Source organism: Nothobranchius furzeri, chromosome 6, assembly GCF_043380555.1.
Source record: "Nothobranchius furzeri strain GRZ-AD chromosome 6, NfurGRZ-RIMD1, whole genome shotgun sequence".
Lineage (NCBI taxonomy): Eukaryota > Metazoa > Chordata > Actinopteri > Cyprinodontiformes > Nothobranchiidae > Nothobranchius > Nothobranchius furzeri.
Window position 1 is genome coordinate 51,752,220 of NC_091746.1, and position 17,349 is coordinate 51,769,568.

The 17,349-nt window shown below is 39.8% G+C and overlaps 2 protein-coding genes across 6 annotated transcripts in view; one reads left to right on the forward strand and one right to left on the reverse strand.

Annotated features, from left to right (window-relative positions):
* On the forward strand, window positions 1–14,612 carry ggt5b (gamma-glutamyltransferase 5b). Of its 2 annotated transcripts, none has more exons than XM_070552306.1 (12): window positions 1–330; window positions 5,041–5,168; window positions 5,262–5,357; window positions 8,196–8,391; window positions 9,598–9,758; window positions 9,888–10,034; window positions 10,116–10,240; window positions 10,529–10,722; window positions 10,798–10,889; window positions 10,988–11,097; window positions 11,172–11,282; window positions 11,618–14,612. In XM_070552306.1, exons 1-12 carry the CDS (start codon window positions 152–154, stop codon window positions 11,762–11,764), a joined length of 1,686 nt encoding a protein of 561 aa, XP_070408407.1. In that variant the 5' UTR covers window positions 1–151; the 3' UTR covers window positions 11,765–14,612. The 2 variants fall into 2 exon arrangements, with proteins under 2 accessions (XP_070408407.1, XP_070408408.1); XM_070552307.1 differs by lacking the exon at window positions 1–330 and adding an exon at window positions 1,874–2,586.
* ggt1b (gamma-glutamyltransferase 1b) overlaps window positions 9,844–17,349 on the reverse strand; it is a 20,596-nt gene continuing 13,090 nt past the window's right edge. For 2 of the 4 annotated variants that reach the window (XR_001571232.3, XR_001571234.3), the window contains 2 exons: window positions 16,864–17,072; window positions 9,844–10,138 (listed from right to left, as the gene is read on the reverse strand). Coding sequence is in view for 2 of the 4 variants with exons in the window: in XM_015941425.3 (XP_015796911.1) it covers window positions 16,926–17,072 (147 nt within the window). In the remaining 2 variants the exon portion in view is untranslated. Of the gene's footprint in view, window positions 17,073–17,349 lie in introns of all 4 variants that reach the window. The other 2 variants (XM_015941425.3, XM_015941432.3) reach the window with 1 other exon arrangement.

Consider the following 17,349-nt stretch of genomic DNA (forward strand, 5'->3'; position numbering starts at 1 on the left):
CACACACACACACTTCAGAGTGAGGAGGAGGAGGGGTAGAAAGGAACCCCCCACGTTCACGCTCATCTCTCCAGTCCTCTGCGCACCGCGCCGAGCAGCCGCAGACGCGTCCCGATCCTCCAGCGCAAACTTTCCCCCCTCGGGCAGCTCGATGGCGAATAAGCTGAAGCCTTTGCTGACATGCAGCTGCGTGCTGCTCGCTGTGGTTTGCGCTGCGGCCCTTGTCTACCTCGGCATCGCTACTTTTGTTGGAGCGGGACGCTGCAGGAGCAGCAGCTTCAAACACGCGGCCGTCGCTGCCGACTCCGAGATCTGCTCCGAGATTGGGAAGTAAGTTATCTGACAAAATCCGCTTTGTTGCAGAATGATAGTTGAATAAATTCAAATTATTTGTTTAAGTTTAGACTTTTTATTAGTTTGTTGTTGTCTGCAAATCTAATTTAGTTAGAGAAGTTTTAATGTAAGTGATGTTTGTTTATATGATTTCATCAGACTATCTGTTGTGGGTGAGGTGATAAGCTGGTTATGAGATTTGTGGGCTCTGGCAACAATAGAGATTATAGCAGCAGAACTAGACCCTTTCTATTTCACAAGAGAGCGATGACATAATCAAAAGTTTCAAACCTGCGCTGATCGGTCTAATTGAAAGGGAATGTTTTCTAATCTGTGCATCAAAGTCCAAACTAATGCAATCTGTCTTGACAAGACCTCTAGTAATAATGGAATGTGAGCTGTTCTTCCTGCTTTTGTCTTCAGTTCTTGTGAATCCCTCCCCAGGTGGAGACAATAGACCACTCTGAAGCTTTGACTTGTTTTAGATTTTAAAGATGCTGACATTGCATTCTTTCAACAAAAAACGATCAAATGAAAAGCAAAGCTATTTGGTTTTTACGATTGTATTTATTTTCAAAAATCTCACATTTGTGATCGTTTCAGATTTTTGTTTGGGTAAAAAACAGGACTTAAAATTATTGAACGTTCAACCATTAAAGTGATGGTATGGATGTTCCCTGGTGATAGGGGACAGTACATCATTGCTAGCAAGCAGCATTTTTGGGTAGGACCTTACCATTTGATGGCCATTTGAGTAAAAAAAATCCTTGAGAGCACATTATTTTTGAATGATTGCTTTGTCAGATCGTTCAACCTCCAGCAAAATGACAAGCACATCAGACTCCCTTTCATCACAAGGGAAGAGGTAAATGTGTAAAACAACAATGTTTATGAATGGCAAAAGTTTTGTAACGGTTTGTTACAGATAAGTGAATGTGCTTTGTCCTCACGGGCTCCTGTAGAAGGAAACATGGCGTTGCCCTGAGGCTATGGTTATATGTTACAAAGCCACCAATATTCATCAATGGCTGAGCATCATTTAATTCATTTTAAACAACATTTCGATGGATATTTCCAGAGGTTAATGGTAAAAACTACACATTGCCACTTTACAGCATCCAGAAAGAGTAATATCATTAGTACAAACCTGCCATTAATCATGTCTGCTGCCTTCTGGTGAAGTGTTTTATACATTTTTATGTTTTTCATTATTTTTATGTTGTTACATGCAACTACATAATAAAAAATAACATAAAGGATACATTTTATTATATATTTGTTATATTAATAAGGGTCAATGATAAGTTTTAACATGACCTTTTTAATTTATCATATTTATAATTCAGTATTTTAAAAAATTAAAGGTGTGGAACACTCGTTTAATGAAAACATTTGCAGTGATCTCTAGTTTCCTCTGGAGGCAAAAAAAACCCTCCAATGCACAATTTCCTGCACTAAAAGTGAGCCACATCACAAATGAGCATAAGACGTCAGGTTTTGGAGTCAAAAATTGACTTTGGAAAAAGTGGAGAAACATGCCCCCCACCCCCCACCCCCAATTAGGTTCATTGTGCCATCTGTGTGTGACGGTTATAGATAAATACGTTTTTACGTATTTCTACAGAAATGACAAGATTGTGGACAAAAATACCTTTTCAATTCTTCAGAAAATAACCGCTTGTTGCCTTTTTAGCATTTGTGCAACACAAAATCATTCTTCAATCAATCAACCTTTATTTATTTAGCACGTTCCACCACCGTCAAAGGGGGCCCAAGGCGCCGGACAAGAAAAGTAACAAAGAGAAAAGTAGCAAGTCATAGAAACATTAAAAACAAAATAAGAACATAAACAGCTGTGAGAACATCCATCCATCCATCCATCCATTGTCTGAACCCACTTTGTCCACGTAGGGTTGCGGGGGGCTGGTGCCTATCTCCAGCGTTCAATGGGCAATCAGGCAGGGTACACCCTAGACAGAAAGCCAGTCCACCAGTCCATCGCAGGGCAACACAGAGACACACAGGACAAACAACCACGCACACACACACACACCTAAGGACAATATAGACAGACCAATCTAACAGTCATGTTTTTGGACAGTGGGAGGAAGCTGGAGTACCCGGAGAGAACCCACGCATGCACAGGGAGAACATGCAGACTCCATGCAGAAAGATCCCAGGCTGGGAAGCGAACCCAGGACCTTCTTGCTGCAAGACAACAGTTCTAACCACTGCACCTCTGCGCAGCCCTCTGTGAGAACAATAAAATGCAAATGAGATAAAATTGAGATAAAAGAAATTTCAAGTAGTTAAATTAAGTAGTTTAAAAAAAGCTAAAAGCAAAACATAAAAAACCAGAAACCAAAAGCATTAGGAAAAGGCCATCCTATAAAAATGAGTCTTCAACCTCTTAACGACTGCCAGTGATGGGGACTGTTTGATTGAGCGGGAGCTGGTTCCAGAGAGAGGGTGCAAGGACGTGAAAAGCCCGATCACGATGAGTCTTAAATCGGGTGCGGGGGACAATAAGCAATTTCTGGTTGTTCTTCACCTGAACTAATTGACAACGCAAGCTGTGTTCAAAGAGCAAGTCACTAGTGCACCACTTCTAGGAACTAGAAATGAGCCACCTCACAGCTGAGCTTCAGACGACAGGATTTGGAGTCTTGAGTCATGATATCCTAATGTCTCACCACAGACTGGATAACAGCAATGCGACTCTACCACTGGCTTGCACCTTGGATGTTTTATCTCCACAAATAACACAAGCCTGGAGGCGCTTGTGCTTTGTGGTGGAGTTGCTAATGCTAATGGTTAGCTTCTACAAGCCTAGACATTCTCTGCTGTTTCCTGGACGCTAAACCAACAACAGCCTTCCCCGTCGTGAGTAAAGATATGTGAGTCCATAAATGTTAAGTGACAGCATGATGTAGATCTGTCAGGCTTTTCAAATCCTAGAGTTTCACTCTCTATGTTCTATCAGAAGAAAATGCAGGAGATAGATGTAGGAGACTATTTTCATTTACATTCTGCATTAAAAAAACTCAAGAAATCAGAAATTATATCAAAACATGTTTTCCGTGTTCCATACCTTTAAACATCACATAAATATTGTTTTTATACTTTTTGATAATTTTGATCAGTTTTTACACACAAAACATATTTTTGTATCATGCCCTTTAGTTATCAGCATATATCTCCAGTTTTCCCAAAACTTATCTGTGTGGATGAAACATTTCTTTCCCTTGCTTGTTTTTAAACGATTGGTACTGCCTGTCATTCTGGTAACTCTTGGTTTGCTGAACTCTGTACAGGTTCACACTGACCTGATCTTTACAGGAACCAAACATTCCCAACACAGCCTTCAGTTGTCGCTCAGCAGGCACTTGTGGTCCTGCGCCAGCTTCTGGGTAAAAAGACCCATTCAGTGTCCCAGAAGGAGCTGCCCCCCTTCTCCCTGCATGTTCAGTTAGCTGTTGTTCAGTCAAAGCTTTAGTACAACACATTAAGACAAATGTGCTGTGGTAATGTAGCCTAGTGAACTAGACCAAATTCTTGCTAGTCTGGCTTGCCAGGCTAGTGGTAATGTACCTCAAAATTAAAGTTTAATGATCAAAAACATTGAAGAATGTGTTGTGGTTTGGCTGCGTAAAGACATGTCAATCTTCAGGCCTGGTCCCAAGTGACGTGGCGTAATGAACCCTAAGGTCTGAAAGGGCCATAAGCAGGCCTCCATAGTGAAACTGCAGAAGGTCCAAAATGCAGCAGCCAGGTTACTGACTGGTACCAGGAGATCTGAACACATCACGCCCATCTTGGCATCCCTACACTGGCTTCCAGTCTCTTTTAGAATTTCGTTTAAAGTTCTGGTGTTTGTTTTTAAATGTTTAAATGAGTTGGCTCCACGTTATCTATTGGATCTGATCCATCCTCATGTTCCCACAAGGAACCGTCGGTTAGCACAGCAAGGACTGTTGGTCGTTCCCAAACACAGACTGACATATCGAGGGGGTCGTGCTTTGTCGGTGCTGGGGCCGAGGCTCTGGAATGAGCTACCTACATGTGTTAAACAGGCCACCACGCTCAGCAAGTTTAAGAGCCAGCTGAAAACTCACTTTTATTCTTTAGCTTTTACTCAAGAAGAGTCTCGTTAACGGATGGCTTTGCACTTTTTTGCTGCCCCACCTAGATTTTATCTACATGTTTTTGTTGGTTTTTAAATGGTTTTAAATTGTTTTTATTTTTTATGTTCATTTCTGCTGTGCAGAGCTTTGTTTGGTCCTTGGGCCATGTGAAGGCGCTATATAAATAAAGTTTAGTAGTAGTAGTAGTAGTAATAAATCAGAATCAGAATCAGAATCAGAAAGAATTTTATTGCCAGTGCTCCAGCGAACCAGAGCATAGGAACTTGTCTCCACAGAACAGCCTGACCAAGGTTACACACACACACATATAGACAAAACAGATACAGGCAGACCACGAGAGCAGCCATAACGGTGCTCATTTCAATAGATGAAGAGGGGAATGCATGAGGAGAATTGGGGAGGGAAAAAAAGGCCGAGCAGAGTTGCACCCGGCAGGGAGCAGCTCTACTATGCAAAAAAAAAAAAAAAATAAAAAAACATGTTTACATGAGTATCAATGAGGTCGTACAGTTTTTATTATAAAGTTGGTTTAAGCCTATAAATAATCTGTAAATGTCTGCAGGAAGATGCTGCAGAGGGGGGGTTCAGCAGTAGATGGCGCCATTGCAGCTCTCCTGTGCACATCTGTGGTGAATCCTCAGAGCATGGGGATAGGAGGAGGCTCTATACTAGTCATAAGAAATAAAACAGGTTTGTTTCTGCTTCTTAAATGCTATTTTCTCACATTTACTGATTTATTAATGATGGTTTTGGTTTGTTAATCATTTCTCATCTCTCCATCAGGCGATGTTAAAGTCTACAACTTCAGGGAGTGTGTCCCCAAGTCCATCAAACCCAACTTGTTAAAGGATTGTCCCACTACATTCACTCTGTCCACAGGTAAGTAGAGCTGTCCACTACTGTCTCACACCAAAGAACCTAAAAGCAGTTTTGTCTCAAATATACTTTCTTTTGATCAATTCCAGATGCTCTTTTAGCTAAGAAGTACTTTTGTTATATCCACTACATGCAAAACCACCAAAAGCATTTATTATCTGTAATTTCCAAGGTTGATTATTAAACACACTTCTTAGCCAGTCCCACAGATGGACTGCCACAATACTCCTTGTTCTGCCCTGAAGCATTCAGGAGTTTACTCTGCTCCCCATCTGCTGCTGGTTCTGGTTGGAGTTGCTCTCCAGCTGGATCTTCCAACAAAGCAGACCGAGACATACTGTGTCCAGTTGCAGACCAAAACTGGGGAGTAGGAGTTACTAAGATGCGGTGGGACAAAAAAAGACGATGTTAGAATGACGTTTTAGTCATTTCTGGTGTCAGAATGATGCGAACTGACTGGATTGGAGGAAAAATAAAATAATAGAATAAACAAAACTGGGTTCAAAGATCTAAACCTATGATTTTATTCTAAAATCGAACCGTCCATATGTTTGAACCCTTTCTCCCTGCAAAAAGTCAACGTCGCATGGATGTGCAGATCATGTCTTTTTTGGGTCCAGTGATCCAGACCATGTCTGTAAGATGTTCCAAGTCTTTGAAACCAACTTTATATCTTGTTTCCAACCAGCTAAATATTCTTAATAATCCCATTAAATAATTGAAATGGGACAATTTATGGTGCTTATATACAATTTTAGGTCTGTTTAACTACATTAGCTTTGTTGTTTTAATGATTCAGCTAAATAAATGGGAATAAATTGGGATTTTGAGTCTAAAGATATTATTTAAAATCAATTATTTCTGTGTTTTCTTTTATATGTCGACATAACACAGATTAATCTCTTTACTTAGTTATTTAATTTAGCTTTTATTTAACCAGAACGATCCCATTGATGTTAAAAAGCTGTTTTTGAATGACCTGCCAACATAGGCAGCAACATAAAACAAACAAAGTTACTTAAATTATGCATGCAAAAATGTTATAAATAAGGACATAATAATAATTAAAATAATAAATGAATTAATACTTTAATAAAATTTGATGAGCAGTTTCAGATTAAACAGTTTTATGTTATGGAATTGGTCTCAGTGACTTTTAGTTTTGAGTTAAATGCACCTAAAGGAATCTTTTCCTATAAACCCTCTCAGGCTCAAAATAAGTTTTGATAAAAGGACAAACAACTGAGTCCTTCAGGGTACTTCTGAGTTAAAAAATGCTCATGAAATACGTTTGTGGAGTAACCAGGTAGGTAGGTTTTAACTGCTGTAAATCTGCAACGCCTGTCTCCAGAGGGTTAAGTTGCTTAGTTAACAAAAAAATAATCAGATGCAAATTTCTCAAAAACTAATGAGCAAAAACACATCAAAGGTTACAACAGAGCCATCCATCCACCATCCATCCATTTGTCTATCCATCCATCCATCCATGTATTCACCCACCATCCATCCACCATCCATCCATCCATGTATTCACCCACCATCCATCCATCCATCCATGTATTCACCCACCATCCATCCACCATCCATCCATCCATGTATTCACCCACCATCCATCCACCATCCATCCATCCATCCATCCATGTATTCACCCACCATCCATCCATCCATCCACCATCCATCCATTTGTCTATCCATCCATCCATCCATCCATCCATGTATTCACCCACCATCCATCCACCATCCATCCATCCATGTATTCACCCACCATCCATCCACCATCCATCCATCCATCCATCCATCCATCCATCCATCCATCCATCCATCCATGTATTCACCCACCATCCATCCATCCATCCATCCATCCATCCGCCATCTATCCATCCATTCATCCACCATCCATCCATCTATCTGTCTATCCATCAATCCATCCATTTATTCATTCACTATCCATCCATCCATCCATCCATCCACCCATCCATCCACCATCCATCCATCCATCCATCCATCTATCTGTCTATCCATCAATCCATCCATTTATACATTCACTATCCATCCATCCATCCACCCATCCATCCACCATCCATCCATCCATCCATCCATCCACCCACCATCCAGCCATCCATCCATTCCTCCACCATCCATCCACCATCCACCCATCTATTCACCCACCCACCATCCATCCATCCATCCATCTATCCATCCAATCACCCCTCCAGTCATTCAATCATCCATCCATCCATCCATCCATCCATCCATCCATCCATCCATCCATCCATCTATTCCTCCACCATCCATCCATCTATTCACCCACCCACCATCCATCCATCCAGTCATTCAATCATCCATCCATCCATCCATCCATCCATCCATCCATCCATCCATCCATCCATCATCCATTCATCCATTCATCCATCCATACATACATACATACATACATACATACATGCATACATTTGTTGCTCATTGTAGCTCATCATCATCAGTGTGTGAATGGATGAATGATACACTATAGTGTAATGGGCTTTGCAGTCCTCTGACTCAGAACGTGCTATACAAGTGCGGATCATTTATCAATCCATCCAACCATCCATCCAGCCTTGTCTACTGAGACAAATCCTGTTTGTTTAACTATAATTTATTCCATCTTTTTAAACCATTATCAGAAACTCAATTGATTGTTCACTCGTGTACAGTATGCACTGATGATTGTTTTTGCATTTTGCATGTGTAATCTATTTTAATAGCATGTAAAATGAATGAAACCAGTTTGAGTGCACCTCTTCATGTTATTTTTAATTGTTTCTATCATTTTTCTAATTGCTTCCCACCTCCATGCTGTAGGCAGCAAGTGGATCGGTGTTCCCGGAGAGCTGCGGGGCTACGAGGCTGTTCATAAACAGTATGGGAAGCTACCCTGGTCCGAGCTTTTCCAGCCAACTATTAAACTGGCCAGAGAGGGATTTCCCATACCACCTTACCTGGCTTACTTCATGAGCATCCCACTGGTGAAAATATATGTGGAGAACTCCTCCCTGTGGTAAATCTTTACATTTACTGGTCAACGTTATTATAGATTGTACCTCTAGAAATGAACACATAAACTATAATACAGGAAGAAATAGAGTCGGTAACAAGCAAAAATGCCAGCAACTGTGTGAGAGTAAATGGCTTTGAGATCCTGTGGAATGCTAATTCATACAAATCAAACCGAAGACAGACTGAAAGCTGAACACAGGCCCAAAGTCACAATAAACTCTGCATAATTAGATCCAGAAACCACAAACCTCATTGTGCTGATTGTGAAAATTATATTTTACTCATGTAATGGTTAACAGCAGGCCAGGAATAAAAGTTCACTGTCTCTTCCAAGTTTTTGTGACAGAGCACTAAGAATAAGGTTCTGCATTTCTGATTTTTGATGATTTTCTTTAGTTTCTTAGAAGAATTTCCCACTGTGTGTGAAAAGCTAATTCTGCCCATCAAAACAGGCATTTGATCAGGACACCTCCTGGTCGCCTTCTTCTAGATCAGCGGTACTCAATAGGCGGCCCCCTCTTTCTGGCCCCAAACCCCTCGCACGCACGCACGCATGCACAGACAGACAGATGGATGGATTGACAGATGGACAGATAGATGAATGGATTGACGAATAGACAGATGATGGAAGGATGGATGGGTGGTTGGGTGGACGGACACAGGCTCATGATAACCCTGGATTCTACATTCAGGAGGAAACCTTTAGTCATTGATCCTGTGAACTGACCCTACAGTAGTGATGTGACATTCACGAACGAATCGAATCTTTTGAACGGGTTTTCAAAGTGAATGATGAGAGCCGAGTCCCTGCAGAGAGCCGTTCATCTAAACAAACCTCCACGGAAATCGGTCAAACTCACCCACTCAAACCCCACCCACTGCTGTGACGGACGTAGGAGGAACCATAGATATGTACATAAACATGTGTTTATATTCATATCTATGGGAGGAACGCTAACCAACCCCGTGCGCCCTCACAGACACCGCAGGAAGATGTTGGTCTTGCCCCCTCCCCCCGCTCTCTTGGCTTCACTTCAAAGAGCCAGTCTTTTGAACGGCTCTTTGAGGTAAATGACCGACTAATGAACGGCTCCCATGAAAGAGCCATGAATCCTACCCTACTGCAGGTCACCTTTTGTTTTTAGAAGTAATCAGAAGTAATCTAATGTCTACTTTTCTGTTTTCCATTTGTTTGTTCAATGTCCAGTGAAATTTTTTGCAAAAAAGATGGCACCGTCCTGGCAGAAGGGGACACGCTGAGATTTTCTAAACTGGCAGAAACCCTGCAAACAGTGGCACAACTGGGGGCAGACGCCTTTTACAGCGGCAAGATCGGACACGACTTGATCCAGGATGTAAAAGCTGCAGGTTGGTGCACGATTAATATTAGCAATCAGGGCTGTTAATGATACACACTGAAAAAAGTGTGGGAAATGTAAACAACACAAAGGAATGAGGAAATCAGACTTTATTCGTCCTCTGGTTATTTTGTCTCAGGTGGAACTTTAACAATCGAAGACCTGAAGTCCTTTGAGGTGCATGTGGACAGGCCGTGGGTGGTTTCTCTGGGAAACCTTCAGTTGCATATTCCTCCACCGCCTGCTGGGGGGGCTCTGCTTGCGTTCATTCTCCAAATCATGAGAGGTTTGATTTCTTCTGTAATGTTACTGTTACTCTCTGAGTGAATAATTTGAAACATTAAAATGCTGTCTTCTTCTTCTGAAGGGTTCTCTCTGAGTTCAGACTCCCTGCATGGAGACAAAAAGATGCAGCTGTACCATCTGTACATTGAGGCAGCTAAATTTGCTAACGGACAAAGAGGAAGCATTCATGATCCCCTTTTTAATAACGTGAGGCTCTGAACAATTATTGTTCTTATGATTGTTTTTATTACCAGGATGGTAACTGTTCAGGCTCTCCTCAACTCAGTGTTTTAATCTTTTTTACCAGTTCTTCATTTTTTATCATTAAAATATTAAAAACTAAGTTTCAAAGTTTACACAGATAAAAAGCTAAAAGTAGAGTGGTAACTTTATCTTTTCCAGATTTTAATGGTCTGTAAGATTTATTCATAGAGCTAGAGTACGTTTTAATTAATATCACATTGAAAATGATCTTGTATATTCTTTTTTTTCCAGAGCTTTCCGAGTGCTGAGCACTTAATTGATCCGTCTTTTGCTGATAAAATCAGGAAGTTGATCGTTTCAGATCGTACACATGATAACTCTTACTACAACATCACGCCTTCTTCTGATCGCTTTGGAACGACGCATGTTTCGGTGTTGGATGAAGATGGACTGGCTGTTTCTGCCACAAGCACCATAAACCAAATGTGACTCTTCAGAGAAGATTTGAACACATTTACTTCATAAAATGTTGTCCATCTAATCCTTCTGTCTTTTTGTAGATTTGGAGGAGGTGTTTATTCCTCACAAACAGGCGTCATCCTCAACAATGAACTTGTGGATTTTTGTTGGAGGACAAACACCCTGAGGGCAGGTAAATAAAAAAACGTCCTGCAGCAGTAGACATTTAAATAAATGTCCGTCTTAGTGTAATAAGTTGGATTTTCAGCTGAAAAGGGCTTTCTGGTGCAGGTGAACAGCCTCCCTCCTCCATGGCACCAGTTATACTGGAGTCAAAGTCCGGGGAGATCCTTGTGATTGGTGGATCAGGGGGGAGCATGATTACCTCAGCAGTGGCCTTGGTAAAACAGCAGTTAAACTCAATGTGTTCATGTGTCTTCTTGTGCTGACACGGCTCTTTTTCCCTCTCATGCAGTCTCTGATTAATCACCTCTGGCTGGGGATGAGCTTGACGGATGCGATAGCTGCCCCTATAATCTACGTCGATTCAAACAACAATGTGAATTTTGAAAAAGGATTTGATGAGGTGAAGTATTTTAATCATCCTCCACTGACAACTAAACTTTTAATGTAGCCCACTCATCTAAGAATAAAAAGTTCATTTTATTTTGGATTGTTTAAAGTAATTAATGGAGTTATTATGTAAAATTTGGTAATAAACATGTAATAATAACATTATTAACATAGGGATGAGAATAATGTAAGGTAATATATTTTTCCCTATGAGGTTTTATGTGTTTTTTTCTTATGTTTAGTATAGTGTTTACCAGCCAGTGAAAGGGTAAATTATTAGAACCTAATCCTGTCCCATCTTTTACCTGTAAATTTCTTTGTTTTCATTTATGTTGTGTTTTTTTTCAGTTTGTGATAAAAGGTCTAAAAGCTCTTGGACACAAAGTTGGAAAATGGGAATTCTTTGTAAATGTGGTAAACGCCCTGGAAAAGAAGAACGGCTGCATAGAGGTTGTGTCGGACAGAAGGAAGAGAGGAAAACCTGCTGGATATTGAAAACAAGGGAGGAAAGCCTTTTTTAAGCACTGTTCGGTCACCTTTGGCCTTAAAGACAATGTGTGCTGCACTCCCACCTATAAAATGTGACGAGTTGTGCTCTGGACATTTCCATTCATCATGTTTTTGGTAAAGTATTTTCTCCAAAAAGGTATCAGATGGTAGCTTGGCCAGCCAGCCATGCTTCCTTATAGAAATCATTGGGTCTGGGAACTCTCCTATTCAAATAACCCCACCCCCTGAGAATTCTGATCGAGCCAATCAGCTCTGAGCAGCATACGTCACGCACCGTAACACTGAGTTTCTCATTAACAACAGAGAAGCGTCTGAAACGGAGTTCGTTGCAGCTCTTTCCTCTGTTCTAAATGACTTGGACATGTCTTTAAAACCACAACAGGAAGAAGCGCTGAAAAAGTTTCTTCTAAAGAAAGATGTTTGCACCATCGCCAGACGCCATTTTTGTCTACAGCTAAAAAACAACAGTGTCGCGCTATACAGCATTTCCACCTTTTTTCTGATTGGTTATTTTTGAGCTGGCTAGTCCTGCCCCTCATGTGCCTCTGCCTGTGAGCAACCAGACTAGTTCTCTGTGTAGAATTAAACAGAGGACAAGTCTGGCAGGCCAGGCTAATCCGATTGCATTATAGGTGGCTTATTGTTGCTGCCCCTTGTGGCAACATTACAGTTAGCAACTTTGTGAAGTGCCTTGAGTTGGCACTTGTCGTGATTTAGTGTTATAAAATAAACTGAATTGAATTTAAATGAAATGAACAAAGAATGTAGAGATGCTAACAAAACACTAGTACTGTTAGTAATGAAAACAGAAATGAAAATATCTAAAAAAAATCGAATTTCAGTTCCTGTGAAAGCTAGTGTTAGCATTAGCACATTGTTCAGTTAAACTAGAGGTGTCGAGACCTTTAAAGTGTCAAGTGGATAGTCTTCTTGAGCCCAAAAATGTGACTTTTTTATATGAAAAGAAAATTAACTAAACAAAAATGCAAATATTATTTGATGGTGATAGGCACAGTGGTAACAATCATAAAATAAAAATGTTAGAAAGTGTCAATCTGTGCAACTGCCTACTGGAGGGAGAAATTACCATTCTAAAAATGCAATTGGTGGCCCCCTAATTAAAATCACTCTGAAAGCTACAATGACCCTCAGGCTGCATTCTCCACGTAGCAGAGTGAAACTGTAAGTTTGGATAAAAGTATAGACTAAATTTATAAACATAAACATGGATTAGCTAGTTGCTACATAGAATAACATAAATTAGCTATAGAAACTCCCATGAGCCTTTGCTGCCCTTCCGCCTCCTGGACAAGCTAGCGTCATTAATAAAGCAAATGTAGCTTTACTAGTTTATGCCCTAACATGTGAAATAACGTGAGAATCGTTGAGCTACATCACATAACAATAAGTAAAGACAAATCTAACAGCTGGAGGATTTTTAGCATAAATATGATAGCCTGCAAGACTTCAGGTGAAGAAAAGGAAACAGGATAAATGTGACACTTTTTTATCACTTCCATCCACAAATCTTTTTATTGAGGTCAAGTTTATTTCTATTTTTGTAACTGAAAACCACACACATATTTGCTTCAAGCCTTTTTGTACTGATGTAAAATATAAAATCTAAAAAGCAGTTTTCAGTAGCGTCTCTGTTAATCTTTGATAGAGCAACTTTGAAGGAAATCTGTTTTAATCACCTGTGAAAAATGCTTTGTCTCACTGTTGAATGTTATCAGTTGCTATTTTTATTTCTGACTTAACTTAACACATTTGTTAGGACTTCTTCCTGTAGAGGAGCCATTTAATTATTTTTAAACTTGTGCTGTGATTTTCAGCATTTCACTGTCTAAGAACTTTTTAAAGCTGCTACAGCAAATCTGCAAACAAGCTAGGATTTGAACGCAAACACGGTCACGAAACACTCACCCATCCTCTCGGTATCTTCCTGGAGGCGCTTTTGCCTGAACCGGATACCCACATTTCCAGAGGATACGAGTTAGCGCTAAACACCAGTCATCATTTTCTAGGTTCTAACTAAATATTGTGGGGTTTCTTTTGGGACTCTGGTAGTTTGTCCTAAAGTTCAAGGGGTAGCAGCTGGCTGTTTCTCCTTCTCTGATATTATTGAGACACAAACCTATCACACCAGTCGTGTTTTGTTGCTAAATACATGAGTGCGTATTGAATGGAGAACCCGCAGAAGATCTGCAATTTGGCGAAACAAACAACCGGATGGTCCGATTGTTGCAGATGGTTTTTAGACAAATGTGGGAGAACCATTTCATTAATTATTTTAATCTCCTCAATATATGAATAGCTATACAGTTAGAACGTTGTTAAGAGGCATGAAAAAAAATTTGTTTTTCAAATTTGCCATTGCAGCTTGTAGGTTTATTTTAAACAGATATTACATATAAAAAAATCTCTGAAAATCAAAAGAAGATTTTGTATATTCTGTTTTTCTTTAGGCTTTATTATGAAAATGCTTTTTCTTGCTTATAACGTTTTGTTTTTGTTAGATTTTTGGATTTTCACAGTAAAACTTTTGTTCCAAGACCCTCGTCTTCACTAAGCATTTACTCCAGTCATAAATTGTGAACATTTGTGTATCTATAAAACATTATGGCAGCTAAGTTACACTCTAAACATTTTTTTCTTATTAGAACTTGGAAATTTTAATAAAACTTTGTGAGCTCTACAGAATTTTCTGCCTTTTTATGTAAATTAAACCTTCATCTGATGATCACACATTTGGAGGATCTCATAAAAAATAAATGTTTGATGTTTGCAAGTGACTAAAATAAAGGTACATCGGTTAGTAGACAACTTTAAAGACAGGGTATGTCTAAGTCTCTTGTTGTATTCCATAAAAGCATACATTATAGTTCAAGTTTGAAAGGCATTTTCTTTGGTTTTCAAAGGACTTGTGTAAATGAACTGCCTTTGTCTCACTGACCACTCAGAGCGCTCTCCATTATAAACTACACCCATTAAATTTGTACAGCGGCTCCTTAGTTAATACATTCAGCACATTTCCTGATCATCCTCAACTGACCAGTGTGGGGGTCATAAAATTATGCACATCTGCAAAATAATCTACAGGTTTCACAAACCTTTAAGCAACACTGGCATTACCACCAATAATCTACCTCATGTTTTACAACTAGCTTTATTCCAGAGCAGCCTTGAGGTGAAAAAAAAAGAGAAAACTGTAATGAGATACATTTTCCGTAGAGAAACTTATGAATTAGTAATGATTTCTTAAGTGGATTCTGCTCTGCTTCCCTCCAAGGCCCTCACTGTGAGTTATGTGAAGATGCAAATTTCCTTGTGTGAAGCATCTCAGTCTTTGTTGAATGACAAATGAGTTAATCTGGATAAGATTTGGCTTTTATAGTTTTAGTGTCACGAATTCTGCAAAGAGCAGCCATAAGACTATTTATTTTTTTACTCTTCACAAATATGTTCAACAATTAAACCAAATGATCTGCTGATTCAGTCACAAAGTCCTCAAATGAAGCAAGCTACTTCAACAAAAATAGTTTGATGTTTTTCTATATGCTATTTTGTTCTCTAGGAAAGTTTTCCAAAGTAATGAGGAGTTCAGTTACACAAGCAGGGAATGTAGGTTTTTTTCATGCTCCAGGGTTAACATACTGGCCTGTTTGAGTTGCGTAACTGTGTTAATCACAACTATAGTGTGTGAATGTTGAACTGTGCCTAATTAGGCCTTAAAGGAAGATTCTAGTATGACAGTGACAAGGTCCTTCTGAATTCTCCATAAAGTATACCACCATGTCTAAGTGGACATGTAAACTCAATAAGATATATTTTCTTTTAATAATACGAGGATAAACCTTAGGATTTTGCAACATTAAATATAACATTCGTGTTTATTAGTTGATTCTGCAATGCCTCCAATACATGGATGGAAAAGAGCCAAAACAAGGCTCACATGGATACCTTATAAAACGTCAGCCACGGGCTTTTTTTTTTAAACTTGAATTTAAAATATTCAGACAAGTTCATTTTGGGGGACTCAGAAAATGTTGAGGAATTACCATATATGGTCTGGTGTCTTTGTGGAGAGAAACTGGAGCTTGAATTTAAGAGTTAGAGCTGCTGCCCGAGTCAGACTTCAGTTCCAAACATCAGATGTGCTTGTTTCAAAAACAAGCAGAATGTCACATCAGAGGATGGCTTAATACGGCAGATGAGCTTCAAGAGGCAGTCACCTGAAATGGATTTCCAACAGTCTTGAAGCTCATTAAGAGAATGCCAAGAGTGTGTAAAGCAGTAATCAGAGTAAAGGGTGGCTTATTTTTTTAAGAAAATAGAACATAAAACACGTTTTTGGTTATTTCTCTTTTTTTGGTTGAGTACATAACTCCACATGTGTTCATTCATAGTTTTAATGCCTTCAGTGAGAATCTCCCAATGGTCATGAAAATAAAGACAACACATTGAATGAGAAGGTGTGTCCAAACATTTAGCCTGTGCTGTACATATATACAAACACCCCCAAAAATAAATTATGAACACTTGAATGATCCATTTATTTGAAGCATCGTTCTGAATATTGGGAGTGTACTCACAACTATACTCATTCAGCAGAGAGGAAATTAGCTCTCACTGCCAGCGGTGGCAGAGGGCAGTGCCACATCTAATGAGGTAAGGTCACAGCACTCAGGGTTGTGGGGAATTATTCTGAGTCATTATCGTATTTGATGGAATAATTTTTCCCTAAGGCGTTCCAGCCTGAGCTCTTTGTTACACTCTTATCCTCATATGTCCAACAACCAAAAAGACTTTAGTAATGCTAATTATCTTAAACATGAGATTGCCTAAATGAGCCAAAACAATTTGTTTGGTTCTAAAAGTAAAATCAGCATTCACAGCTACCTTTGTTCTCATAATTTATATAACAAGCAACACAGAAAAACAAAGTGACGCATAAATCCAGTAAAAATCTGTTTCTACTGAGGTCATTGAGGTACTGTGTGTTATGAAGTGCACAGACACGTTTGTAAAATCTGGTTTCTTGGATTATTGATGGCGGCTGTTGACAGTCTTATCTCACATACCAGAGGTGCCAAAGTTCAGACAGCTACAGATGCTCTCCATAACCAGAGGAGCATTTAGGACCTCAGTACCCAGCTGCATACGCCCATTTACGAGGATCCGACTGAGCACGCAGGCCATTTTCATAACGGACCACAGCCTGCACCACGGCTCCAGTGGATGTGAGCAGCTTGGTCTCGTGGTTCTTCTTTATCAAACCTTCCACGATACCCTGGTGAAGATAAAACACAAAAACAAGCAGGTGAAACTGATCAGATGTTGAGTGGTTTAAAACATAACATAGCGCTTGGTTAAAATGAACCCTCTGCCCTCCTCTCCGGTACTTAAGAATAGACCATTTTAGGGGGTTTGAAGATTGGGATTGATTTAAATTGGGATCGACTGGTGCCAATCTCCAGCGGTCAATGGGCAATCAGGCGGGGTACACCCTGGACAGAGAGCCAGTCCATCGCAGGCCTTCAGTGAGAATCTCCCAATGTAAATGGTCA